Below are 24,380 nucleotides of genomic sequence, written 5' to 3'. Positions count from 1 at the left end.
GTAGATCTTAATTTTAAAAAAAAAGATATTATTTTAATATATCACATTGCAATTAAATTTTGCTAGTGCCATTCTACAATGTTTTGACCTCTAAATATCTTCCATATAGTGTGTTACATTATTTATTTTTATGATGTAATTTGATTCTTTTTCTTTTATTATACTTTAGGTTCTAGGGTACATGTGTACAACGTGCAGGTTTGTTACATATGTATACATGTGCTGTGTTGGTTTGCTGCACCCGTTAACTCATCATTTACATTAGGTATTTCTCCTAATGCTATCCCTCCCCTATCCTCCCACCCAACAACAGATCCCAGTGTGTGATGTTCCCCGCCCTTTGTCCAAGTGTTCTCATTGTTCAATTCCCACCTATGAGTGAGAACAGGCGGTGTTTGGTTTTCTGACCTTGCGACAGTTTGCTGAGAATGATGGTTTCCAGCTGCATCCATGTCACTACAAAGGACATGAACTCACCCTTTTTATGGCTGCATAGTATTCCATGGTGTATATGTGCCACATTTTCTTAATGCAGTCTATCACTGATGGACATTTGGGTTGGTTCCAAGTGTTTACTACTGTGAATAGTGCTGCAATAAACGTATATGTGCATTTATCTTTACAGTAGCATGATTTATAATCCTTTGGGTATATACCCAGTAATGGGATGGCTGGGTCAAATGGTATTTGTAGTTCTAGATCCTTGAGGAATCGCCACACTGTCTTCCACAATGGTTGAACTAGTTTACAGTCCCACCAACAGTGTAAAAGTGTTCCTATTTCTCCACATCCTCTCCAGCACCTGTTGTTTCCTGAATTTTTAATGATCATCATTCTAACTGGTATGAGGTGGGATCTCATTGCAGTTTTGATTTGCATTTCTCTAATGACCAGTGATGATGAGCATGTTTTCATGTGTCTATTGGCTGCATAAATGTCTTCCTTTGAAAAGTGTCTGTTCATATCCTTAGCCCACTTTTTGATGGGGTTGTTTGATTTTTTTCTTATAAATTTGTTTAAGTTCTTTGTATATTCTGGATGTTAGTCCTTTGTCAGATGAATAGATTGCAAAAATTTTCTCCCATTCTGTAGGTTGCCTGTTCACTCTGATGGTAGTTTCTTTTGCTGTGCAGAAGCTCTTTAGTTTAATTAGATCCCATATGTCCATTTTGGCTTTTGTTGCTATTGCTTTGGGTGTTTTAGTCATGAAGTCCTTGCCCATGCCTATGTCCTGAATGGTATCATCTAGGTTTTCTTCTAGGGTTTTTATGGTTTTAGGTCTAACATTTAAAATTTATTCAAGATGGATTAAAGACTTATATGTTAGACCTAAAACCATAATTTGATTCTTATAACCATTAAATGCCATAGTTATTGTCTAGTCCCATTTTACAAATCAACAATTTGAGGTCTAGAGCAGTTAAATAATAATTTGAAGTTCTTATACCTATTAACAGAGAATGCTAGATCCAAACTCAGATTGTGTCTAAATCCCAAAAAACAGAATGCACTGTAACCACTATGCTCTCCAGTGTCTTATGGAACTCAAACTTCTTTATATGCTCTATTGTCTTCTCTATGGGAAAACCCTTAGATCAGCTTTTGTATTTAAACTAATTTTTTTGTCTCCTGTAGCACCTATACTATCAGTTTTAACCAGTAACTTAATTGATTTCTTTTGCTAAGCTCTTTGCTCTATTCACGTGATTATTTCCCACTAACCTACCTGCACAGATATTTTTTCCTTGATCTCTGAAAATATGATTGTTTATTTGGGTTTTTACAATCTGTTTCTCAATATCCTAGGATGTTGCCTTGTTTTTAAATTACAGGTTGTGCTAATAAAGTTAAGTTTTATGTTTAAGGTGTCCAGAAATGTTCTCCTTTTTATTTTCTCTCCACTTTTATATTCCAGTCCCAAATCAGTACAGCTTGTAAAGTGTAGTAACCTAATAGATGACAGATAGCTAGCTAGAACCATAGAAAAGATAATTTACATATTTAGTCATTGATTTGACAAATACTTATTAAGTTCTAAGTACTTTGCAGGCACTGTATGAAGCACTAATAATACAGCAGGAATCAAAGACCCTGCCTCCGTGGAACTTACATTTTAGTTGGAGGAAATATAAAATAAGCAAATGCATATCTAATATGTCAGTTGGTGATAATTGTTTAGAAGAAATATAAACTCAGGTAAAACAGGAAGTACTACCAAGGTAGATGGTTGGGATGGTGTTATTTCATATAAGGGGACCTGAGAAAGTTTCCTAGAGAAAGTGACATTTGTTTAGAGATCTAAAGAAAGTGGAAGAACAAGCTGTGCATTTATCTTGGGAGGAATATAGCAAGAGAAAACAGAATGCAAAATGCCCTGGGATTCACTGTGGGTCATGTTTTGAGATGCCCATTACACATCCAAGGAGGAATGTAAGCAGGTCCATGATATATTTTTGGAATTCATTAAGAAGTATAAGATATTGGGGACATGATACCAAATAACAATTGGAAGTGAGTTAGAAAAGTTTCAAGGACTAAGACCCAAGTCAATGCAATATTTAGAGTTTCGGAAAATGAGAAAGAAAAAACAAAATTCTGAAGTATGTTGAGGTAGGAATAGAAACAAAGCAAATTAAGATCCTGGAGGCAATGTGAGGAGGACATTTCTCAAAGAGAGACTGATAAGCTGTGTCAAAAGCTGAAGACTTAAATGTAAAACCTAAAACTGTAAAAGCCCTGGAAAACAACCTAGGCAATACTCGTCTGGACTATTTTTTGCCCATAGGAATGGGCAAAGATTTCATTACAAAGATTCCAAAAGCAATTTCAGCAAAAACAAAATTTGATAAATGGGATCTAATTAAACTTAAGAGCTCTGCACAGCAAAAGAAACCATCAATAGACTAAAGAGACAACCTTAAGAATGGGAGGAACTTAAACAAATTTAAAAGGAAAAACCAACTCCGTTAAAAAGTGGGCAAAGAACATGAACAGACACTTTCCAAAAGACATGCAGCCAACAAGCATATTAAAAAAAAGTCAGTAACACTGATCATTGGATAAATACATATCAAAACGACAATGAGATAACATCTCATACCAGTCAGAATGGCTATTACTAGAAAATAAAAAAATAACAGATGCTGGTGAGGTTGCAGAGAAAGGGGAAGACTTATACACTGTTAATGGGAGTGTAAATTAGTTCCACCATTGGAAAGCAGTGTGGCAATTCCTCAAAGAGCTAAAAACATAACTACCCATAACTACCATTCAACTCAGCAATCCCCTTACTGGGTATATACCCAAAGCAATATAAATCATTCCACTATAAAGACACATGCATGTGAATGTTCACTGCAGCACTGTTCACAATAGCAACGGCATAGAATTAACCTAAACGCCCCCTAGTGACAGGTTGGATAAAGAAAATGTGGTACATATACACTATGGAATACTATGCAGCGATAAAAAAGAACGAGATCATGTCTTTTGCAGGAACATGGATGGAGGTGAAGGCCATTATCCTTAGCAAACTAATGCAGGAACAAAAAACCAAATACTATTTGTTCTCACTTATAATTGGGAGCTAAATAATAAGAACTCATGAACACAAAGAAGGGAACAATAGACACTGGGGCCTACTGAAGACTGGAGGGTGGGAGGAGGGAGAGGATCAGAAAAAATAGCTGTTGAGTACTAGGCTTAGTACGTGGGGGATGAAATCATCTGTACAACAAACCCCTGTGACATTGAGTTTAGCTATATAGCAAACCTGTAATATACCCCTGAACTTAGAATTAAAGTATAAAACAAATTTTTTTAAAAAACTGAAGAAAAGTGGAGCAAAATAAAGGCTGAGATTAGACGGTTGATATTTTTTCCCAAAGGGTTTGACACACCATTATTTGAAGCTATATGGGAATGCCTGAATATATAATGTGTCAGGAAGTATAACTAAAAATTATAGCAGAAAATAGTTCTAACTGTGGAAGACTGAAAATAGTTTGCACTACGTAATGACATTTCAGTCAATGGACCACATATACAACAATGGTCTTATAAGAGTATAATCTGTATTTTTACTGTAACATTTCTATGTTTAGATATACAAATACTTAGGATTGTTTCACAGTTGCCTAAAATATTCAGTACAGTAACATGCCATACAGGTTTGTAGCTTAGAAACAATGGGATACACCATATAGCCCAGGTGTGTAGTAGGCTATATCATCTAGGCTTGTGTAAGTACACTCTACAATGTTCACACAATGACTACATTGCCTAATGACACATTTCTCAAAATGTATTTCCATCATTAAGCAAAGCATAACTGTAGTTCTGCTACATACATATACACCGTCAACTGGCTCTATGTGGAGTCACCATACCTGCCAATCTGTCATTTAAGTGCTATACAAAACAAATTTCCTGTATAGTAAGCTCCTTCACATTATCAAAGTTGTCAGCCCTTTTGTCATTGTATCTCTAGCATCCAAATAAGTGTTCAATAAATATTTGGTGAATGAATAAGTGAATCAATTGAATAATGGGGTACTGATTCTAAATTTTTCACTCATGTAAACACTTGAGTCTCAGAAATATATCAAGATAACATGATAACCTTTTAGAATATTAATGTAATAACTACATAAAAGCCTACTTATGCTATTGGGCAGGTAGCTTGTTTCACAGCTTATTCATAATTCAATTAGGCATCCTTATGGCATCCTTATGACCAGCTCATTTCTAATCAACTACAAATAAACATCAAGCTTTGTAGTGTGAGCGTTCACGGCAACCTTCAACATGTATGTTTCAGGCAGAATCTTAAAAACAAGGTAACTCTGAATCTGACAAAGGCAGTTGGGCCATAGCATCTAAATTAGATGTTTCTCTTCCACAGTTATAAACAGATATTTAAATACAAACACTGGAGGCTCAGCATTATGCAATAATTAATGATACAAATTTACCCTTAGGATAACAACTTACATCTGCAAAATGTTTAAAGGCACAGATGTAGATATTCTGGTGAAAAATCTTGATCGCAGGCAATAATAGCTCACTCTTCTGCATTAATTTGCAGAATTAATGGCTGACTTCTTGGATGGCCTTGTTCCTGACTCCTAAGCAATTGGTGCCTGGTACCTTCAGGCCATCTGGCATCTTGTGGGTGAGCCAGCTCCAACTGCATCAAGTCATTGTAATAGCTTCCTGAAATTACTTAACCTGGCTGAAAATACAGAGGTATGGAAGGATTTTTCCTTAGAACTAGTGAGAAGTGGCCCCGTAGGAGTTAACCTTTTTTTGAAAAAGAAGGAAGTGTGATAAAATTGAAGACCTCCAGGAAACTTAAGATCCTGTCTTTGTGAACTAGGCACACTATGAATTGCATATGTATTAAATAGATAGAAAAGTTTATAGTATAACTGAATCATATAATGACCTTAAATATTGACATAGAAAGTTCCAGTTTTACATTTCTCCTGTATCTACTTTATTCATCCAAGTTTGTAGGACTCTCTCAAACCTCTCTTTGAAGCCAATGCACAGACTGGAATTGAAATAAAGTAATGGCAAAAAACACAATTATGTTTGCACCAACCTAATATTATGAAAAACTGTAGAAGGCCTAGACTCTGTAATTTGGCATTGCAAAATTCCGGAGGCAACAAGAATTTGGATTTAAAAAAGGTTTAACATGAAATAGTTGGAGGACATAAACTGCATGATTTAAGATTTACAAAGCTGCAGTAATGAAGACAATGTGGTGTTGACGAAAGGAGAGACTTAACTCCTCAGTAGAACATCATAGAGAGTCCAATTATAGTCTCACATATGTGTACAATTGATTTCAACAAAAGTAACAAGGCAGTCGAATGGGTAAAGAAAAGCTTTTCAACAAATTGTGCTGGAATAATTGGATATTCATCTTTTAATATTACATCATATCATAAGATAAAATTAACCCTAAATGTATTATAGACCTAAATGTGGAATCTACAAAACTATAAAACTTCAGGGAAAAATGTAGAGGAAATACTTTTTTAATAGGACACCAGGAATATGAACCATAAAGGAAAAACAAAACAGCAAATTATTGTTTGAAATGTATCAAAGTTAATTATTTTATCTTAGGAAAACTCTGTTAAGACAATGAAAACGTAAGCCACAGAATGGGTGAAAATATTTATAATAGGCATATCTGACAAAGGATTGTTGTCCAAAATATATAATCCCTGTAATAGTAATAAAAGACCAAGCAACACAATTAAATGGGCAAAACATTTCAACAGACAATTTAGAAATGAAGATATGCAGATAGCCAACAAACTCCTTAAAAGATGTATAACATCATACATATTGTATCAAAAAATGCAAATTAAAACCATAAAGACCTACATTTGCATATACATTGCAATGTCTTAAGTTTAAAGAATTGAAAACACTAAATTGTTGCTGATAATACAGAGCAATCAGAATTCACATACCACTATTGGTAATATAGTTAGTCACTTTGGGAAAATTTTAGGTGTTTGTAGGTGTTTTTAGGTGTTTTTTGTTTGTTTGTTTTTGTTGTTGTTGTTGTTTTTTATCACTTAAGCATTCACCTCTTATATGATCCAAACTTTCCACTCCTAGATCCAAAAATACACTCTGCATGATTTCTTTAAATTTATTGAGATGCATTTATAATCTGTCCAGGTGAATGTACTATATGCATTTGACAGAATGCATTTCCACAGTTGTTAGTGTTTCATAAATATTAATTAGGTCAAGGTTATTAATAGAGTTATACAAATCATCTTTTATTATGTGTATAGATGTTCCAATAATTATGAAAGTGGGGAATTTAAATATCCTACTATGACTGTGCAGCTGTCTGCTGCCTTCAATTGTGTCAGATTTTGATTCATACCTCATAAGGCTTTATTGCAAGACAATGATACAGTTATTATTGTTATGTCTTCCTGATGCATTATGTCTTTTTTTTTTAATTTATTTATTATTATTATACTTTAAGTTGTAGGGTACATGTGCACAACGTGCAGATTTGTTACATATGTATACTTGTGCCATGTTGGTGTGCTGCACCCATCAACTCGTCATTTACATCAGGTATAACTCCCAATGCAATCCCTTCCCCCTCCCCCCTCCCCATGATAGGCCCCGGTGTGTGATGTTCCCCTTCCCGAGTCCAAGTGATCTCATTGTTCAGTTCCCACCTATGAGTGAGAACATGCGGTGTTTGGTTTTCTGTTCTTGTGATAGTTTGCTAAGAATGATGGTTTCCAGCTGCATCCATGTCCCTACAAAGGACACAAACTCATCCTTTTTTATGGCTGCATAGTATTCCATGGTGTATATGTGCCACATTTTCTTAATCCAATCTGTCACTGATGGACATTTGGGTTGATTCCAAGTCTTTGCTATTGTGAATAGTGCTGCAATAAACATACGTGTGCATGTGTCCTTATAGCAGCATAATTTATAATCCTTTGGGTATATACCCAGTAATGGGATGGCTGGGTCATATGGTACATCTAGTTCTAGATCCTTGAGGAATCGCCATACAGTTTTCCATAATGGTTGAACTAGTTTACAATCCCACCAACAGTGTAAAAGTGTTCCTATTTCTCCACATCCTCTCCAGCACCTGTTGTTTCCTGACTTTTTAATGATCGCCATTCTAACTGGTGTGAGATGGTATCTCATTGTGGTTTTGATTTGCATTTCTCTGATGGCCAGTGATGATGAGCATTTTTTCATGTGTCTGTTGGCTGTATGAATGTCTTCTTTTGAGAAATGTCTGTTCATATCCTTTGCCCACTTTTGGATGGGGTTGTTTGTTTTTTTCTTGTAAATTTGTTTGAGTTCTTTGTAGGTTCTGGATATTAGCCCTTTGTCAGATGAGTAGATTGCAAAAATTTTCTCCCATTCTGTAGGTTGCCTGTTCACTCTGATGGTAGTTTCTTTTGCTGTGCAGAAGCTCTTTAGTTTAATGAGATCCCATTTGTCAATTTTGGCTTTTGCTGCCGTTGCTTTTGGTGTTTTAGACATGAAGTCTTTGCCCATGCCTATGTCCTGAATGGTACTACCTAGGTTTTCCTCTAGGATTTTTATGGTATTAGGTCTAACATTTAAGTCTCTAATCCATCTTGAATTAATTTTCGTATAAGGAGTAAGGAAAGGATCCAGTTTCAGCTTTCTACTTATGGCTAGCCAATTTTCCCAGCACCATTTATTAAATAGGGAATCCTTTCCCCATTTCTTGTTTCTCTCAGGTTTGTCAAAGATCAGATGGCTGTAGATGTGTGGTATTATTTCTGAGGACTCTGTTCTGTTCCATTGGTCTATATCTCTGTTTTGGTACCAGTACCATGCTGTTTTGGTTACTGTAGCCTTGTAGTATAGTTTGAAGTCAGGTAGCGTGATGCCTCCAGCTTTGTTCTTTTGACTTAGGATTGTCTTGGAGATGAGGGCTCTTTTTTGGTTCCATGTGAACTTTAAAGCAGCTTTTTCCAATTCTGTGAAGAAGCTCATTGGTAGCTTGATGGGGATGGCATTGAATCTATAAATTACCTTGGGCAGTATGGCCATTTTCACAATATTGATTCTTCCTATCCATGAGCATGGTATGTTCTTCCATTTGTTTGTGTCCTGTTTTATTTCACTGAGCAGTGGTTTGTAGTTCTCCTTGAAGAGGTCCTTTACATCCCTTGTAAGTTGGATTCCTAGGTATTTTATTCTCTTTGAAGCAATTGTGAATGGAAGTTCATTCCTGATTTGGCTCTCTGTTTGTCTGTTACTGGTGTATAAGAATGCTTGTGATTTTTGCACATTAATTTTGTATCCTGAGACTTTGCTGAAGTTGCTTATCAGCTTAAGGAAATTTTGGGCTGAGACAATGGTGGTTTTCTAAATATACAATCATGTCATCTGCAAACAGGTACAATTTGACTTCTTCTTTTCCTAACTGAATCCCCTTGATTTCTTTCTCTTGCCTGATTGCCCTAGCCAGAACTTCCAACACTATGTTGAATAGGAGTGGTGAGAGAGGGCATCCCTGTCTTGTGCCAGTTTTCAAAGGGAATTTTTCCAGTTTTTGCCCATTCAGTATGATATTGGCTGTGGGTTTGTCATAAATAGCTCTTATGATTTTGAGGTACGTTCCATCAATACCGAATTTATTGAGTGTTTTTAGCATGAAGGGCTGTTGAATTTTGTCAAAAGCGTTTTCTGCATCTATTGAGATAATGATGTGGTTCTTGTCTTTGGTTCTGTTTATATGCCGGATTATGTTTATTGATTTGCGAATGTTGAACCAGCCTTGCATCCCAGGGATGAAGCCCACTTGATCATGGTGGATAAGCTTTTTGATGTGTTGCTGAATCCAGTTTGCCAGTATTTTATTGAGGATTTTTGCATCGATGTTCATCAGGGATATTGGTCTAAAATTCTCTTTTTTTGTTGTGTCTCTGCCAGGCTTTGGTATCAGGATGATGTTGGCCTCATAAAATGAGTTAGGGAGGATTCCCTCTTTTTCTATTGATTGGAATAGTTTCAGAAGGAATGGTACCAACTCCTCCTTGTACCTCTGGTAGAATTCAGCTGTGAATCCATCTGGTCCTGGACTTTTTTTGGTTGGTAGGCTATTAATTATTGCCTCAATTTCAGAGCCTGCTATTGGTCTATTCAGGGATTCAACTTCTTCCTGGTTTAGTCTTGGAAGAGTGTAAGTGTCCAGGAAATTATCCATTTCTTCTAGATTTTCCAGTTTATTTGCGTAGAGGTGTTTATAGTATTCTCTGATGGTAATTTGTATTTCTGTGGGGTCGGTGGTGATATCCCCTTTATCATTTTTAATTGCGTCGATTTGATTCTTTTCTCTTTTCTTCTTTATTAGTCTTGCTAGTGGTCTGTCAATTTTGTTGATCTTTTCAAAAAACCAACTCCTGGATTCATTGATTTTTTGGAGGGTTTTTTGTGTCTCTATCTCCTTCAGTTCTGCTCTGATCTTAGTTATTTCTTGCCTTCTGCTAGCTTTCGAATGTGTTTGCTCTTGCTTCTCTAGTTCTTTTAATTGCGATGTTAGAGTGTCAATTTTAGATCTTTCCTGCTTTCTCTTGTAGGAATTTAGTGCTATAAATTTCCCTCTACACACTTCTTTAAATGTGTCCCAGAGATTCTGGTATGTTGTATCTTTGTTCTCATTGGTTTCAAAGAATATCTTTATTTCTGCCTTCATTTCGTTATGTACCCAGTAGTCATGCAGGAGCAGGTTGTTCAGTTTCCATGTAGTTGAGCGGTTTTGATTGAGTTTCTTAGTCCTGAGTTCTAGTTTGATTGCACTGTGGTCTGAGAGACAGTTTGTTATAATTTCTGTTCTTGTACATTTGCTGAGGAGTGCTTTACTTCCAATTACGTGGTCAATTTTGGAGTAAGTACGATGTGGTGCTGAGAAGAATGTATATTCTGTTGATTTTGGGTGGAGAGTTCTATAGATGTCTATTAGGTCTGCTTGCTGCAGAGATGAGTTCAATTCCTGGATATCCTTGTTAACTTTCTGTCTCGTTGATCTGTCTAATGTTGACAGTGGAGTGTTGAAGTCTCCCATTATTATTGTATGGGAGTCTAAGTCTCTTTGTAAGTCTCTAAGGACTTGCTTTATGAATCTGGGTGCTCCTGTATTGGGTGCATATATATTTAGGATAGTTAGCTCTTCCTGTTGAATTGATCCCTTTACCATTATGTAATGGCCTTCTTTGTCTCTTTTGATCTTTGATGGTTTAAAGTCTGTTTTATCAGAGACTAGTATTGCAACCCCCGCTTTTTTTTGTTCTCCATTTGCTTGGTAAATCTTCCTCCATCCCTTTATTTTGAGCCTATGTATGTCTCTGCGTGTGAGATGGGTCTCCTGAATACAGCAGACTGATGGGTCTTGACTCTTTATCCAGTTTGCCAGTCTGTGTCTTTTAATTGGAGCATTTAGTCCATTTACATTTAAGGTTAAGATTGTTATGTGTGAACTTGATCCTGCCATGATGATATTAACTGGTTATTTTGCTCGTTAGTTGATGCAGTTTCTTCCTAGCCTTGATGGTCTTTACATTTTGGCATGTTTTTGCAATGGCTGGTACCGGTTGTTCCTTTCCATGTTTAGTGCTTCCTTCAGGGTCTCTTGTAAGGCAGGCCTGGTGGTGACAAAATCTCTAAGCATTTGCTTATCTGTAAAGGATTTTATTTCTCCTTCACTTATGAAACTTAGTTTGGCTGGATATAAAATTCTGGGTTTAAAATTCTTTTCTTTAAGAATATTGAATATTGGCCCCCACTCTCTTCTGGCTTGAAGAGTTTCTGCCGAGAGATCTGCTGTTAGTCTGATGGGCTTCCCTTTGTGGGTAACCCGACCTTTCTCTCTGGCTGCCCTTAAGATTTTTTCCTTCATTTCAACTTTGGTGAATCTGGCAATTATGTGTCTTGGAGTTGCTCTTCTCGAGGAGTATCTTTGTGGCGTTCTCTGTATTTCCTGGATCTGAATGTTGGCCTGCCCTACTAGGTTGGGGAAGTTCTCCTGGATCATATCCTGAAGAGTGTTTTCCAACTTGGTTCCATTTTCCCCCTCACTTTCAGGCACCCCAATCAGACGCAGATTTGGTCTTTTTACATAATCCCATACTTCTTGCAGGCTTTGTTCATTTCTTTTTCTTCTTTTTTCTTTTGGTTTCTCTTCTCGCTTCATTTCATTCATTTGATCCTCAATCGCTGACATTCTTCCAGTTGATCGAGTCGGTTACTGAAGCTTGTGCATTTGTCACGTATTTCTCGTGTCATGGTTTTTGTCTCTTTCATTTCGTTTATGAGCTTCTCTGCATTAATTACTCTAGCCATCAATTCTTCCACTTTTTTTTCAAGATTTTTAGTTTCTTTGCGCTGGGTACGTAATTCCTCCTTTAGTTCTGAGAAATTTGATGGACTGAAGCCTTCTTCTCTCATGTCGTCAAAGTCATTCTCCGTCCAGCTTTGATCCATTGCTGGCGATGAGCTGCGCTCCTTTGCCGGGGGAGATGCGCTCTTATTTTTTGAATTTCCAGCTTTTCTGCCCTGCTTTTTCCCCATCTTTGTGGTTTTATCTGCCTCTGGTCTTTGATGATGGTGATGTACTGATGGGGTTTTGGTGTAGGTGTCCTTCCTGTTTGATAGTTTTCCTTCTAACAGTCAGGACCCTCAGCTGTAGGTCTGTTGGAGATTGCTTGAGGTCCACTCCAGACCCTGTTTGCCTGGGTATCAGCAGCAGAGGTTGCAGAAGATAGAATATTTCTGAACAGCGAGTGTACCTGTCTGATTCTTGCTTTGGAAGCTTCCTCTCAGGGGTGTACTCCACCCTTTGAGGTGTGGGGTGTCAGACTGCCCCTAGTGGGGGATGTCTCCCAGTTAGGCTACTCAGGGGTCAGGGACCCACTTGAGCAGGGAGTCTGTCCCTTCTCAGATCTCAACCTCCGTGTTGGGAGATCCACTGCTCTCTTCAAAGCTGTCAGACAGAGTCGTTTGCGTCTGCAGAGCTGCTGCATTTGCTATTATTTACTGTGCCCTGTCCCCAGAGGTGGAGTCTACAGAGACAGGCAGGTTTCCTTGAGCTGCTGTGAGCTCCACCCAGTTCGAGCTTCCCAGCAGCTTTGTTTACCTACTTAAGCCTCAGCAATGGCGGGCGCCCCTCCCCCAGCCTCGCTGCTGCCTTGCCGGTAGATCACAGACTGCTGTGCTAGCAATGAGGGAGGCTCCGTGGGTGTGGGACCCTCCCGGCCAGGTGTGGGATATGATCTCCTGGTGTGCCTGTTTGCTTAAAGCGCAGTATTGGGGTGGGAGTTACCCGATTTTCCAGGTGTTGTGTGTCTCAGTTCCCCTGGCTAGGAAAAGGGATTCCCTTCCCCCTTGCACTTCCCAGGTGAGGCAATGCCTTGCCCTGCTTCAGCTCTCGCTGGTCGGGCTGCAGCAGCTGACCAGCACCGATTGTCTGGCACTCCCCAGTGAGATGAACCCAGTACCTCAGTTGAAAATGCAGAAATCACCGGTCTTCTGTGTCGCTCGCGCTGGGAGTTGGAGACTGGAGCTGTTCCTATTCGGCCATCTTGCTCCGCCCCCCTATGTCTTCTTATTGCATTTCTTTTCATTATGAAAAAGTCTTCTTTATCACTGGTAGAAGTATAACTTCTACCATATTATATTGAAGTTTATTATATCTGATATTAATCTGATTTTGAGTGTTTATTTTTTGCATGGTATAATATTATGCTTTTATTTAGTTTAAATGTATCCATGTACTATTTCAAGTGAGTTTCTTATAGTAAGCATGTAGTTAAGTCTTGATTTTAATCTGTTTTAAAAATTATAACCTTTTAATTGAGGTAGGTATTTCATTAATGTTTAATCATTGATTAAACAATGTGTTTGAATTTAGGTCTTGATTTTATAATTTATTTTTTAACTCTTTATTTCCCTCTGATCCCCATTAATTTACTTTTATGTTATTTGAATTCTCTTTAGGATCCTACTTTATCTATTACATTTTTAGCTATAATCCTTTACCTCTTTAAGAGACCTGATCTGGGTCTAGGTCTGGGATCACACATCTTTATTTAAAGGGCCAGATAGTAAATATATTAGGCTTGTCAGCAGCAGAGCCTATGTTGCAACTCAAATCTGCTGCTCTAGCTCAAATCAGCCACAGATAATATGTAAGTGGATGAACAAGACAGGTGGCCAGTCTCCAGGCCATCGTTTGCCAAACTCACCTCTACGGATTAAAATATAAACCCTCAATTTTTCTGAATCTATTTAGAGTTATTATAGTACTATTTCATTTGGAATTATTGGAATATGCAACCACGTACGTGCATTTAGACTTCCTCATTCAGGTTTCTGTACTACGGTCATTTATATATATAGATATATATGGTCTATATATATATATATATAGAGAGAGAGAGAGAGAGAGAGAAGTCATCTGTGTACATTGTAGACCATACAATAAAATTGTATACATTCTACTTTATATACATTGCATGTATTTTAAGGATTAAGAATGTAAAAATAGTCTTTCACTTTTAGCTTGATATTTACCCTTTCCATTGTTCTTCATAACTTCCTGAAGATAGGAGTTTTCCTTTGGTTTCATTTTCTTTCTCCATGTCTTTTAGTTGGGTTGCTAGTGACAAAATTCTCTTTTCTTTCACCTGAAAATTTTCATTTCACCTTAATTTTTGAAATATATTTTCACTAGATGTAAAATTATAGGTTGACTTTTTCTTTTTCTTTTACCATCTCAGAAACATTCCTCTATCTTCTCTTCTCCGTAGTTTAAGATGAGAAATATATAGCCCTTGGATTGTCATTTCCCTGTAAGTAATCTGTTGTTTGTTCCTGTTTGTGTGCAAGATATTCTCCTTATCTTTGGTTTTCAGAAGCTTGACTACAATGTGTCTACATATGCTTTACTGCATATTTATCCCATTGGAGGATTGTTGAACTTACTAATTTTGTAAATCTCTGCCTTTACTCAAATTTGGCAAGAAGTTTTAGTAATCATTCCTTTAAATACTTTCCTACCTCTCCATCCTCTCCTGAGAATAGGTACACACATTCATTTTTTTGATATAATCTCACAGCTTTCTGTAAATCTTTCACATTTTTCAACATTTTCCCTTTCTCCTTCAGAGTGGGTAATTTCTTTTAAACTATTTTCAAGCTTACTGAATTTTTATTATTTCCATCCTGCTCAAATCCATTCAGTCAACTTTTAATTTTACATATTGTATTTTTCACATCTAAAGTGAAAGTTGCAATTTACTTTTTTTAAACTTTTCTCTTGAGATATCTTTTCATTTATTACAAGTAAATTTCCATTACCTCACTAGGTCTATTCATAAAGTCAGTTTCAAATTTTATGAAAATCATAACACATGTGTCATCTCAGGTTTGAATTGTTTATTTACATTTTTAAAGAAAGGGTTGCATTTTGCTGTTCTACATATGCCAGTGATTTTTACTTCTATACTAGAAATGTTGTTATATTGTAGAGCAAGCATGAGCAAACTATGGCTTAAAGTTTTACTGGAACACAGTGACACACATTTTTTCATTAATTTTCTATGGCTGCACTCAAGCTACAATGGCAGTGTTGAATAATTGCAACAGAGACCACCTGGCCAAGAAGCCTAAAATATATCCTACTGGGCAATTTACAGAAAGAGTTTGCTGACCCCTGTTATAGAGGCTCTGGATTCTGTTATATTCCTTAAAAGACTGCTTTTTGTTTTCACAGGCAATTACATTAATTAGATGTAAACTGGAAATTTTGTCTCATCTGTTGTAGGCAGTAGCTCATATCTTAGATCAATTCATTTTTCTCTTATCTGTGCTATTTGTAGGGTGTGTTGTGTATGTATGGGTCAGGTGCCAAGGGAAGACTTAAGCTCCTCTGATTCTATTCCCTCTGGGATTCTCCCTTCAGTTTATGGCAGCCTTGACCACCTCAGTTTCTGTCTTCATGACTCTATAAGATGATATGTTTTTCCCAGTTGGCACCTAATGTCAGGACACAATAGTGGGCATCTGTCAGGTTAAAGTTGCAAAAATGATGAACTAACCTTGTGCCAGTTTTTTCAGTTCCCCTCAAAAGTGTGCCTGTTGAATGCAATCACTTTCACAATTGCCATGCACAAAAAATAAAATACGTAGGAATACAGCCAACCAGGGAGGTGAAAGATCTCTACATGCAGAAATAGAAAATACTGCTCAAAGTAATCAGAGGTGACACAAATGGAAAAACATTCCATGCTCATGTATAGGAAGAATCAGTATTGTTAAAATGGCCATACTGCCCAAAGCAATTTATAGATTCACTGCTATTCCTATTAAACTACCATTGATATTCTTCACAGAATTAGAAAACCTATTTTAAAATTCATATATAAACAGAAACAAGCCCAAATAGCCAAGGCAATCAAGCAAAAAGAAGAAAGCTGGAGGCATCATGTTACCTGACCTCAAACTATACTTCAGGGCTACAGTAATAAAAACAACACGATACTGGGACAAAACAGACAGATAGACCAATGGAACAGAAGGGAAAACTCAGGAATAAAGTTGCACACCTACAACTATCTGATCTTTGACAGACCTGTTCAATAAATGGTGCTGGGATAACTTACTAGCCATATGCAGAAGATTGCAACTGGACCCCTTTTTAGGCCATACACAAAAATTAACTCAAGATGGATTAGATACTTACATGTAAAACCCAAAACTATAAAAATCCTTGGAAGACAAACTAGGCAATACCATTCTGGACACAGGAACAAGCAAAGATTTCATGAAAAAGACTCCAAAAGCAATTGCACCAAAAGCAAAAGAAAAAGAGAGAGAGAGAGAGAGAGAGGGAGGGAGGGAAGGAGGGAGGAAGGAAGGAAGGAGGGAGGGAGGGAGGGAGGGGATCTAATTAAACTAAAGAGCTTCTGCACAGCAAAAGAAACTATCAAGTTTCCACCAAGAGTGGACAGACAGCCTACAGAGTGGTAGAAGATTTTTGCAAACTGTGAATCTAACAAAGGTCTAATATCTAGCATCAATAGCAAACTTAAGTTTACAAGCAAAAAACAAGCAACCCCAATAAAAGGTGGGCAAACGACATTAACAGACACTTTTCAAAAGAAGACATACATGCAGCCAACAATCATATGAACATCGCTAATCACTAGAGAAATGCAAATCAAAACCACAGTGTAATACCATCTTACACTAGTCAGAATGGCTACTATTAAAATGTCAAAAAATAACAGATGCTAATGAGATGTGGAGAAAATGGAACACTTACACACTGTTGATGGAAGTGTAAATTAGTTCAACCATTGTGGAAAACAGTGGGGCAATTCCTCAAAGAGCTAAAAACAGAAATAGCATTTGACCAGCAATCCTATTACTGGGTATATACCCAAAGGAATTATAAGTTATTCTGTTACAAAGACACATGCATGCATATATTTACTGCAGCACTATTCACAATGGCAAAGACATCGAATGAACCTCAACGCTCATCAGTGACAGATTAGATAAAGAAAATGTGGAACGTATACACCATGGAATACTATGCAGCCATAAAAAATGAGATAATGTCCTTTGCAGCAACATGGATGGAACTGGAGCCATTATTATCAGCAAACTAATGCAGGAACAGAAAACCAAATGCCACATGTTCTCACTTACAAGTGAGAGCTAAATGATAAGAACTTGTGGACACAGAAGGGAACAACACACATTGGAGCCAATTAGAAGGTAGAGTCTATGAGGAGGGAGAGGATCAGCAAAAATATGTAATGGGTACTAGGCTTACTACCTGGGTGATGAAATAATCTGTATATCATACCCCCATGACACAAGTTTAGGTATAACAAACCTGCACATGTACCCCTGAACTTAAAAGTGAAATTTATGTATTTATTTATTGAGACAGAGTTTTGCTCTGTTGCCCAGGTTGGAGTGCAGTGGCGCCATCTCAGCTCACTGCAACCTCCAGCTCCCAGGTTCAAGCAATTCTCCTTCTCAGCCTCCTGAGTAGCTGAAATTACAGGCACCTGCCACGACGTCTGGTTAATTTTTGTATTTTTAGTAGAAACAAGGTATTACCATGTTGGCTAGGCTGGTCTCAAACTCCTGACCTCAGGTGATCCACCTTCCCCGGCCTCCCAAAGTTCTGGGATTACAGGCATGAGCCACCGTGCCTGGCCAAAAGTTAAATTTAAAACAAAAAGTGTGTTGCCTTGGTTCACTCTCCAGAGCCTTCAGGAAGTTGTTTTTTGTATTCTGTTCACAGTTTATAGTTGATACCTACAAGAGGGTTGGTTTTTTGAGAAATTAATCTACAATTCCAGAAGGGGAATCTTTTTATCTTAATTTTGTATCATTTTTCTTTAAAAATTTAAAATAGGCTCTTCCTTCTTTTTATTGTTTTCTTTTCTTTGGGGGCCTCCATTATATAGATATTAACAGTTCTCCTTTCTTTTAATTTCTTCTTATTCCCTTTCTTTATCACTTCCTGATGTAACTATGAAAGAGTCCCTTGCAGCTTGCTGCTTCATTCATTGGCTGTCCATGGGTTACATTTCCCTTTCTATGCCTATCACTTTACTTCTGCCAGTAGCTATGTATGTGGAGTGGAGGAGGTGAAAGAGAGAATGTCGACTTATTCAGCTGGCAGTGGCGAAATCTTCTGTTAAAGGATAAAGTTTCTAGGATGTAAATGAGCTAGATTTCTAACATTTCTTCCCACTAAAAGAAAGTTTATAATTAATGTTTAAATCCAATAAGTGTTACATTATGTAGTCAATGTTTATTAGATTTATCCTCATTTTTATCAGTCTGTTTGCTTACCATTGCTTTTCAATTTCTTTTTTTTTCATATTTCTTTTTCTTAAAGAACATCATTGAGAAGCACCTTTGGGGCAGATCTGTAGAAGGTAAACACTCAGTGTTTGTTTCATTGAAAGGGTCCTTATTTAACCTTCAAACCTGAATAAAATTTTAGCTGAGTTCAGGAGTGTAGATTGACAGATTTTTTTTTCTCTTTTTTGCTCTTTGAATATATCATAACTTCACCTCCTTACACTGGTATCAAGATATCATCTTTGCCATGTGCCTAATCTGAAGAGAAAACTTGCCATATTTGACATTTATAATATTTGCTGTAGATTTTCTTAGATACCCTTTAATTATAAATTAATTTCAATGACTAGTTTGCTAAGATGTTTAAGTGAATGTTAAATTGCATCATGTATTTTGTATCCACAGATATAAAAATCATAGATTTTAAGTTATTGATGTGCCCAAGTACATTAATTAAATTCCTAATATCAAACTTACCTGTATTCTGAGGAAGAAAACCTAATTTGGTCATGGCTAGATTCAGCCTGTTAAAATTTGTTTAGCATATTCAGATCTTATAAATGAAGTAGATCACTATCTTTACTTTCTTTTAAAATCCCCCTCTAGTTTGGATATCATAGTGTTTAGAAGTTGTACAGGAATATGGATAGAACTGTAGGCTATTATCCTCAGCAAACTAACACTGGGACAAAACACACACACACACACACACACACACACACACACACACACACACACACAAATAACTGCCGGGTGCAGAGGCTCACGTCTGTAATCCCAGCATTTTGGGAGGCCGAGGTGGGCGGATCAACTGAGGTCAGGAGTTCAAGACCAGCCTGGCCAACTTGGCGAAACCCGTCTCTACTAAAAATACAAAAATTAGCCTGGCATGGTGGCAGGTGCCTGTAATGCCAGGTACTTGGGAGGCTGAGGCAGGAGAATTGCTTGAACCTGGGAGGCAGAGGTTGTATTGAGCCAAGATCATCGTGCTACTGCACGCCAGCCTGGGTGACAAGAGTGAGACTCTGTCTCAAAAACAACAACAACAACAACAACAAACCAATTACCACATGTTCTCACTTACAAGTGGGAGCTAAACAAAAACTTATGAACACAGAGAAGGAAACAACAGACACTGGGGCCTACTTGAGCAGGGAGGGTGGTGGGAGGGAAAGGAGCAGAAAAGATAACAATTGGGTACTGGGCTTAATACCTGGGTGATGAAATAATCTGTACAATAAACCTCTGTGAAACATGTTTACCTATGCAACAAATCTTCATTATGTACCACTAATCCTAAAATAAAAGTTAAAAAGAAGTGATGCCCTCTTTTTCTGTTCTCTAGAAAGTTTCTGTGTGTTGAGAATCTACATTCCTTCAAAGAGTGTTAGTCTTTGGACAGGTGTATTCTTTGTGGGAAGATTTTTAACAGGCTTAACTATTCTGTGGTTATAGAATTGTTCACCTTCCTTTTCTATTTCTTCTTGATTTCACTTTAGTAAATTTTAAGTTTCTATTTTTCAATTTCATACAGTTTTCAAGTGTATTGGCATAGATTTAATTATAATGTCTATTTTCTGTTTGAACTGTTATCTGTTATGCCCTCATGTGTTATTCCTAGTAGTATTTATTTTTGCCTTCTCTTTTTGCTTAATTTTCAATTGTATTCATCTTTATAAAGAACTAGAGTTCAGCTTTATTTTCCCTTTTGAGTCTTTGTTTCCTATTTTAGTACTGTCTCATACACACACACACTCTCACACAAAGTTATTCTAATTATAATAAAGTTCTGTTATTAAAAGAAAATGTTAATTCTTTTTCTGTTAGAAAAATAATGTTTCTAAAATTTTATCTTATGTCTGAATTACCTTTGCAATCTGTGAAGTTATTGAAAATGTATTTCAGACAGTAATGCAGGGAAAAGAAAGTAGTTGTAAGTCCAAGGATTAATTATTACTTCAATGCATATGCAGTTAAAATTGTCTTATTTTAACATAAATTTCAGAACATCTTAATGGAACTATTTGTTGTGAAAGGCATGGGTACAGGTTAGCTTTGAAGATAAATTTTATAAGATTTGTACAGGACAATTAACCTTCCATTTCAATACATAGTACATTTATGTAACATTTAAAAAGCCTATTTGAGATAAACATCCAAGTACGTATTATATTCTTTCAATAAACTCTTTTTGTTATAGAAGCATAACAAAGGAATATTGTATTATTTTTATTAGTTTGCTAGAAAATGCTGGGTTGTGCATCTCTGTTGTGGATTCCTATGCCAAGCATTTTAAGTTATAGATATTTTCTTAACTGATTTATTAAGTGGTTTCAGCAACTAAGTTGAAAAAATTATTTCACTCTTGCCTGTGTAACATATGGACAGTGTTTGGTTCTAATGTAATACCGTAATTCCCCATTCTGCCCTTTAGAAAGGGTTTGCTATTATATACCTCTAATGTGACATATCTGAGGTATTCCACTTTTCAAGGTGAAAACTATACATACTATTTCTGCAACGTTTTATTGCCTTGTGGCTGTTTGGTTTGAACTTCTAAATCTCAGTTACTTTTAACTGAGGCTGTAATTTACTTACCATAAGATCCCTAGACCTGCAGAACAGAAAGGGTAAAAAACATCTCTGAGAGAGATTTTATTCTACGTGACCATGCTTATCTTGAAAAGCTGCCAAGTTTGCTTGTGTGCTCTGAGTGTCTCAAGTAGGAATCAGTTAGAGTACCTGCCGTTTCAAATAGCAGCAGATAATGGTGGAAGAACAGAATGTAGACTACCAACAACGTTCAACAAGCAAGCATTATTCCAAAACTACAGTGTAGATTTGCTTTTTCAGTTCAGTATGCAATGGTTAACTAATGAACTTGAATAAAATAATTATTGTTATGAGATAACTAAGTTTTATTAAATGCAAAGAAAAATTCTTCTTTGAAATTTTCTTCTAAAGAAAATTCAACATTTGACCCCATAATTATCAAACATCCTTGACAGACAGTTCCTAGGTGGGTGAAAAATTTCTAGAATCAAAAATGCTCAGGTTAGACATCTGATAATTGAAATATTCTTAAATGTCTCCACAAAAGTACATGAAAAACATTTGACCTCTTTGCCTATTTTCAAGAGTTCAAAATTTTACAAAGGGGCAATATGATTATAGGCATTCTTTACAATAATTTTCTAGATGAATTTTTGGTAAATGCTATGGGCAGTTAGAAGCACACTAGTTAAGCTAAACCATATCCTAAATATAATAAGATATATTTGTGTGACATATTTTGAAGCTGGAAAAAAGGTCACAGAAAAAAAAAATAAGGTAAATTAAATATATCTTACTCTCTCCATAGACTATTGAATTTTAAAAGCTACAAACAGTTCAGAAATATAAAGTATAGGAAAATAATATGTTGGGATTTGCAACAAAGTAAGTATTAGAGCAATCAAATATTAAATATATTGAAAGAATATATGTTTCAAATAGGCATGTCACAATTTAAATGCATTTTTCAAATATATTTAATAGATTTGGGTCATAAGTTAACTTTAATTTTGCTGTGATTTTTAGTCTGTTTTGAACACCAACACCAGAATAAGTTTCCCAAAATAACCTATTATCTTATCAATCTGCTGCTGGTCAACTGCTAAATGGCTTATTTTTCCCTACAAACATAAAGTCCCTAGTCTTTCCTGACTCTTCCGTCTTTTCAACCTTGTTTTTTGCTACTCTCCCCATGATATCCCTACTCCCCATTGCACTGGTCTGCTCACCTTTTCATAACTATGCCTTTCCCATTTCTACTTGTTCTGTCTTTATTGACCTGTTATCCTCCACCCTCTTCTCCCAATGTCTGGATAGGTAGTAACACAGTCATCTTCGCTACGGATTTAATACTCAACTCATTTTTTTTTTCTTTTTTGAGACAGTCTCATCCTGTCACCCAGGCTGGAGTGCAGTGGTGCTGTCTCAGCTCACTGCCACCTCTGCCTCCTGGGTTCAAGCAATTCTCGTTCCTCAGCCTCCTGAGTAGCTGGGATTACAGGTGTGTACCACCACACTCAGCTTATTTTTTAAGTCACTTTTAAATGTCCTTTATGGATTTCATATTTCTGCACAATTGTTAACAATATTTTTGAGTCTAAAAAATGTCAACCACCTTACAGAAATAGAAAGTCTTTATTAATGTGTGTGTTGACCTCTTCTTATCTGTCTGTGAGCTGACCACAATCATAGCTGTGTCTGAGGTTTTTGACAATTTTTCTATTACATTTCCTCAGAGTTCTCTTTGCTTATTGTTGCCATGTTTCAGCTGCCTTATCCCAGTATTTTTTAATCCCTTTAACATTTCCCTAGAAAACTTTCATTGTGTTCTGAAGATGTAAAAATCCTTCATATTGAGGTAAAAAGTATTGATAACAATTTATTGAAACATACACACTAAGACTATATTGTGTCAGGGGTCAAGACTGTATAATGAATTAATAAAGTACTAACCATGGCATTTAAGCATAAAAGCAGAGCATAAGTGGGAATAGACTTTAGGGCAGCAGACAATGAATTTATAACACAAAAACAAACACTTATTCTTCCAGCTGGTCCATGTGTCATAGTATAAATGATTATTTCTGTCTTAAGTTTTTCCATTGTATCTTGTGTAACCATATGTGTTTTATTTAAGGAAGTTTTAAAAGATTTAACTTTAGTAAACAGATTTTTCTATCATTATGTATCAATCTTCCCATCACTATAAATGAACCCTATACTATTTCAATTACAGGTTTAATATTTTAAGTACCAAAAGCATATTTTTCTTCAAATAATTTTTGTTGTTTTACCAAAATAGCTTTCTTAACAGTGATTGGCTTCACTTAAAAAAATGTGATATCTTCCCCTTATAGTGTGCCTTTGTTTTCAGCATGTTATTTGCACAGGATTATGGTGCAAGGTAGAAGGTGAGAAAGAATGCAAAACCAAACTAGACCCACCAATGGATGGAACTGACTGTGACCCTGGTAAGGTAAGTCATTTGTGTTGTCTGAATTTAATAAGTATACTAGGTGAAACTTGAGAAACTTGCTTAGCACTGATGGAATTATTTCAGTATATACAAAAATATTAGTATTTCATCAATTTTAACATTTATACTTTATAAAATCTGTGGTTGTTTTGTTAATATCAATGTGGTGGGGTTTTATGTTATTTGTTGTTGATTATGAGAATGTTGAGAGTCATATATATACATTAATATAGCAAAAATGTGAACTTTTTTTACTTTTTAAACAGAAGTAAATTAAGCACAAATAATAGCATAAATGGTAAAATTTCTCATCACCGATGAATCCTTTCAAGTATAAAATCATTGACTTAGGAGAGCAACTGAGTATTTTTTCCTTGTCAATATAATAATCATCCATAAAATATTCCAGTTGACATTTGGAGATTAGTAAATATTTGGCTGTCTGTGTAGTTTAACGTACTTCATAAGACTTTAAAAATTTATTAGTATACATTTCCAGATCAAAATAACTGCTGTTGAAAATTAATTTTCCTTTGAGGAATATGAAGAAGATGGATTTCACATGCATTTAATAATTATGGTTAAGATAATCAAAAGATAACAGATCAATAGTTTACATAATTTTCTAATTTGCATACTGTGATGGGAGAGTAGAATTGTTATCACTGTACTCAATTGCAAGATCAGAAAGCTTGCCTCTGAAGAGCATGAATGTGTATTACATTTGAAAATAAATAGCAACACAAAGAACCTATAGATTGCTTATGGTGAAATACTTGAAGAAAACATGAAATTATGTGGAATCTTATTTTAAAAACATATTGATTTGAAAAATGGACAGAAATGAAGGTATTCAACTTCTAGAAAATCATCTGAAGAAAGTACACACACAGACGCACATATATACACACAC

The 24,380-nt window shown here is 36.1% G+C and overlaps 1 protein-coding gene across 2 annotated transcripts in view; it reads left to right on the top strand.

Annotated features, from left to right (window-relative positions):
• The window catches only part of ADAMTS19 (ADAM metallopeptidase with thrombospondin type 1 motif 19), a 286,825-nt gene that overhangs the window by 165,442 nt on the left and 97,003 nt on the right, over positions 1 to 24,380 (top strand). For both annotated transcript variants that reach the window (XM_073010715.1, XM_008014319.3), the window contains exon 11: positions 23,366 to 23,467. In XM_073010715.1, coding sequence (XP_072866816.1) covers positions 23,366 to 23,467 — 102 coding nt within the window. The remainder of the gene's footprint in view (positions 1 to 23,365; positions 23,468 to 24,380) is intronic.

The sequence above is a fragment of the Chlorocebus sabaeus genome, chromosome 23, assembly GCF_047675955.1.
Source record: "Chlorocebus sabaeus isolate Y175 chromosome 23, mChlSab1.0.hap1, whole genome shotgun sequence".
Lineage (NCBI taxonomy): Eukaryota > Metazoa > Chordata > Mammalia > Primates > Cercopithecidae > Chlorocebus > Chlorocebus sabaeus.
Note: the sequence above shows the minus strand (reverse complement) of the source record. Positions and strands in the feature narration are given on the sequence as shown.